This window comes from Epinephelus lanceolatus, chromosome 15 (genome assembly GCF_041903045.1).
Source record: "Epinephelus lanceolatus isolate andai-2023 chromosome 15, ASM4190304v1, whole genome shotgun sequence".
Classification (NCBI taxonomy): Eukaryota; Metazoa; Chordata; class Actinopteri; order Perciformes; family Serranidae; genus Epinephelus; species Epinephelus lanceolatus.
The window spans coordinates 22762991-22767487 of record NC_135748.1 but is presented as its reverse complement, the minus strand read 5'-3'; the positions used below and the strand labels follow the sequence as shown (position 1 = coordinate 22767487).

Below are 4497 nucleotides of genomic sequence, written 5' to 3'. Positions count from 1 at the left end.
TTACAAGCTAGCTGCTGCCTGGAGCCGTTACCTCGTTTTCTCCAGGTCTCTCCCACATTCCGTGAACGCCTCATAGACTGGATCGACCTTTCGCCTAGTTTAGCGGCTGGCAGTTCATCGGGTTTACCCTGACACTGCTGACTCTCACGGCCACGCCCACCAACGGCCACGCACCCTATTTCCTCCAACCGTCCGGCGAGCACGCACTGTTCACGCGCTCTCTGCTCTCCGATTGGCCGGCGCTCCGCACACACTCAATTGTGATTGGCCGAGTGTTGCCACCCGCCAGTGCGTGTTGTGAGTTTTGTTTTTCTTTTTTTTTTCTCCTCCGCCCCATGTTTTACACACACAGCTGAGAGAAGAGGCAGCCAGTCAGAGGAAAAAAACGACCTCAACCCTACCCCAGCTCGGGCAGCAGCACTGGCAGCCGCCGTCTCTTTGTTCTGCTCTGCCTTTGACAACACTAAAGTGAAATTTAGACATTTATTTCACCAATGCCATCGCGAAAATTCACAGAAATGGACTCAAACGGGGTAAGACATTTTTTAACAAACTGTAAACGTCACTTCATCTGTGGCGACGGTTATTTATCTGTCCTGTAACGTTCACTTGTTTACTGAGGGATTTGATATTTCAGTTAAGATAAATCATTACCTAAATCATCTAAACAAATTTATTAATATTATTTTATGTCACTTTAACGTCCCGGTGTTGCCAAATTTAAAATTTAAATGTTTAAACTTGATTTCATGTGACACTTTTATTCAGAAATTTTGTTTGTTAATCCGTTTTTAAAAATTAATAACCTTCATATTAATGATAATGTAAAATTTAATGTGAATAAATGCTGTCAGTGTTGACAAAATGTTAAGTGCAGGTGAGTTTTCGTGGAGGATTAATGATATGCTTTGTTACAGTAAAAAGGTATTATAAAGTTATAACGTAATAAATGCACTTCCTGATCCAAACCCACAAATGGGGATTTCACATGGCTCATCTCGGCAGCACGTCACTGTTTGGTCTATATTTGGCAATGGGAGGTGTTCTGGCTCGGAGCCAAAGGCAGTGCATGCTGGGCTGGGGTGTAGTCACCAACACCCCCTCTCCCTTATTGGCAGCACCGGTGCAGTTTGTCTGGGAACTTTGAGGGAACTGTAACAGAGCAGATGAAAACTGGAAATAGATTGTTTTTTAAAAATCCAAAATAGATTAGAAAGCTTCCCTTGTTTGCATTTATGCCCTGATCAGATGTGAGTCAAAAGTTGAATCAACACCGAGTCACGCAGTTGAGAATAACCGTGATGTCCCAGTGATGTGGCAGCACTGACTGATGTACAACATTTTCTTTGTCTAACATTTATTTATTGTTCCTTTCAGACTGAATGTGTGGATCGTTATGTAAAGAGGAGGAGGCATGACAGCGAGCAGTCCTGTGCCCTGGAGTACACGGACCTGGAGGCAGCTGAAGCGCTGGTGTGCATGAGCTCCTGGGGCCAGGGTCACTTCCTTGGTAGCAGCAAGCCAAACTCCTGCAAGCCCAGACCTCTCACCCCGGCTTCAGACTCCTGTGACTCCCTCATGCCGCCAGAGCTTCCAGAGCCGCCAAAAGACTTTGTGTCCCTCTCCTCTCTGGTAAGGATCACATCACGTTCTGCCCCCTCTTAATAAAATCAGGCTTTAAAATCACACAGAGCTGTTAAACCATTTAGATTACAGATGTTTGATAGGTAAACATTCCTGAGAATCCAGGTTTGCATCAAACCCTATGCCCTTTCGATGTGCATGTGTAAAGATAATGGGAGGACAATGGTCAATGACATCACACTGGGACAGGTGGAAGGTGCTGCGAGTAAAGCTTTGATACTGTAGGTTGTTTGACCTTCAGATAGAGTTCCTCCTCTCAGAGGCAGGGTCATAAAAATCACAGTTTATAGCTTTTTATAGCTCAAGAGTGATAATTATTGTTACATGTAGCTGCTTGCCACCTGTGATACTCATCCCCGCACACACACTCCCCCTGTACAACGCCATATGACAATGGTGTTGGAGTTCACTGGTTAATTCTTCTGATGTTCTCCCCTTCTTTCCAGTGTATGACTCCCCCTCACAGCCCCAGCTTTGTGGAGACATCCACTACTGCGCTCCAGTCCAGCTCTGGCATGGCTGTGTCCTCACAACACTGTGCATCTGGGCTCCATCAACCTGCCCTGGCACCCATTGCCGAGAAGCCCCCCTCCCTCCTACCTCTCCCACAGCCCTGCAGAGCCATGGCGACCAGCGTCATCCGCCACACTGCAGACAGCACCCTCTGCCAACACCGCATTCCAGTGGCCCCCAATCCAAAGAAAATTAGAGATGCAGTAACGTCTGTGACAACCTGCCAGCAGCAGCGGCAGCAGCAGCAGCAATGCATTACAAAGACTGAGCAGATAACGACACCTCCATCTCCTCCTGCTCCTCTCACACCCACATCATCCGCCTCAAGAACACAGCAGCACGCCAGTCCTTCAAAACCCTGTTTGAACAGTGTCTCCACCCCCACTCCTGTCAATATGCAACTGCATAACAGCCCAGTCACTCCCTCTGCTCCCGCAACCCTGTCCCCGCCCTCAGTCCCCAGCCCTCAAATCATCTGCCAGATGTTCCCCGTCAGCAGCCAATCGGGCATAATCTCAGCCTTCATCCCTGGTGCGGTTCAGACAGCCAATACTGGGATTCGGACCACCACCACACCCATCCTCCCCCAGCCTGTCCCAGCTAACGCTGCCCCCGTCCAGCAGTCCCTCATCATGGGCTCAGCGGTGCCGCAGGGCACGGTCATGCTGGTTCTCCCTCAGTCCTCAGTCTCCCAGGCCCCTCACTGCCCTCAGACTGTCATGACCCTGGGCAACACCAAGCTGCTACCTCTGGCCCCGGCCCCTGTGTACGTGCCGGCAGGGCCCAGCAGCGGCACGACAGCCACAAAGATGGACTTTTCCCGCAGGAGAAACTACGTCTGCAACTTCCCGGGCTGCAGGAAGACATATTTTAAGAGCTCACACCTCAAGGCTCACCTCAGAACACACACAGGTGAGGGATCACTACACACACAAGTGTTTGCTTGATACTGGTGTGGATGTGGAATAAATTGGGATCACACATGAGTGCTGCATCCTGTTTGTAAAACATTCCAGTCTTGTAATCCTTGATGGGAAGAGAGTGAGCTCATTGTTAAATCTCAGACACGACAGGGTGATGTGTGAAGTTTTCATGACTGCAATGTGACTCACTTGCTGACTCCTTACTCTCCCTCTTCTTAGGTGAGAAGCCTTTCAGCTGCAGCTGGGACGGCTGCGACAAGAGGTTCGCCCGCTCCGATGAGCTCTCCCGCCACCGGCGAACACACACCGGCGAGAAAAAGTTTGTGTGCCCCGTGTGCGACCGGCGGTTCATGCGCAGCGATCACCTCACCAAACACGCCCGCCGCCACATGACCACAAAGAAAATTCCCTCCTGGCAGGCTGATGTTCGGAGCCTGAACAAAATGGCCGCTAGCAAAACACCTCCCTCAAAACCCGGCCTTGCCACGCTGAGCATGCTGGTACCTGCTGGCTCCAAGTAGACAATGAACACTGCCATCCTACCCACTCCCAAGATACCACAGGGACGCAGAGAGCAGCCGCGCACACGAGGCTGCTGCTATTTTACTAACGGGAATGATGACAACACATGCACTGGACTCTTTGTTTCCTCTCTACTGCTCATTTGTACATTTTCTTTAAAGGATTCTTTTGTTTACTTTGATATAACTGATAATATTAATGCACTCTTGCCAAAGCCTTTTTATGAAGTTTGTACATTTTACCTTCTCTGCCCCTCCTGCAACACTTCCTCATTGTGTTGATACTGATATATATATGTGAATGTATTGTTTGTCATATTATGAAAAGCATTTATTTGTCACATTTGGGGAAGCACGAGAAATGATGTAAATATGAATATTAATCATCAGTACTATGATTATACCTTGATTATATCTCCCTGTCTAACTTTTCATATTATTTAATACATATTTGTAATAAAAGAAAAGATCAAATGAGTCATTCTTCGTGAGTGTTCTGATGTCTAATCTGGGAAAAACACAAGTGTGGGATCGCGGGATAGTCAGCAATCTTTCCCGGTTGTCTCATGCAGAAATGCAGTGAGTGGTGCCTGCCCACATCCTGCGTGCGTCACACTGTGACTCCCCCCCTCCACCACCCTTCACCACCACCCTCTTTTAGTCTACGAGCTGAATGAATTTTTGGTGTTATAAAAGCTCTTCTGGTGATACCATCTGGGGACATTGTGTGCTGTTCATTAGCTCAGCTGGAGTGCTGATGAGTCAGCAGACAAGACAGACGGAGAGTTGTTTGCCCTGTTTTGGAGTTTATTAACTGATCATTTGAGTCCATTCAGCGCTGTCATGTGGGGAGAAGGAGGCGGTGGGGCTGTGGGACTCTTTCATAATACATCGGT

The 4497-nt window shown here is 48.3% G+C and overlaps 1 protein-coding gene across 1 annotated transcript; it reads left to right on the top strand.

The window, feature by feature from the left end:
- The first annotated feature begins 301 nt into the window (after positions 1-301).
- Positions 302-4078, top strand: LOC117267598 (Krueppel-like factor 11). Its single transcript, XM_033643598.2, has 4 exons — positions 302-533; positions 1378-1632; positions 2091-3069; positions 3300-4078. Exons 1-4 carry the CDS (start codon positions 495-497, stop codon positions 3599-3601), a joined length of 1575 nt encoding a protein of 524 aa, XP_033499489.2. The 5' UTR covers positions 302-494; the 3' UTR covers positions 3602-4078.
- Positions 4079-4497: the final 419 nt, after the last annotated feature.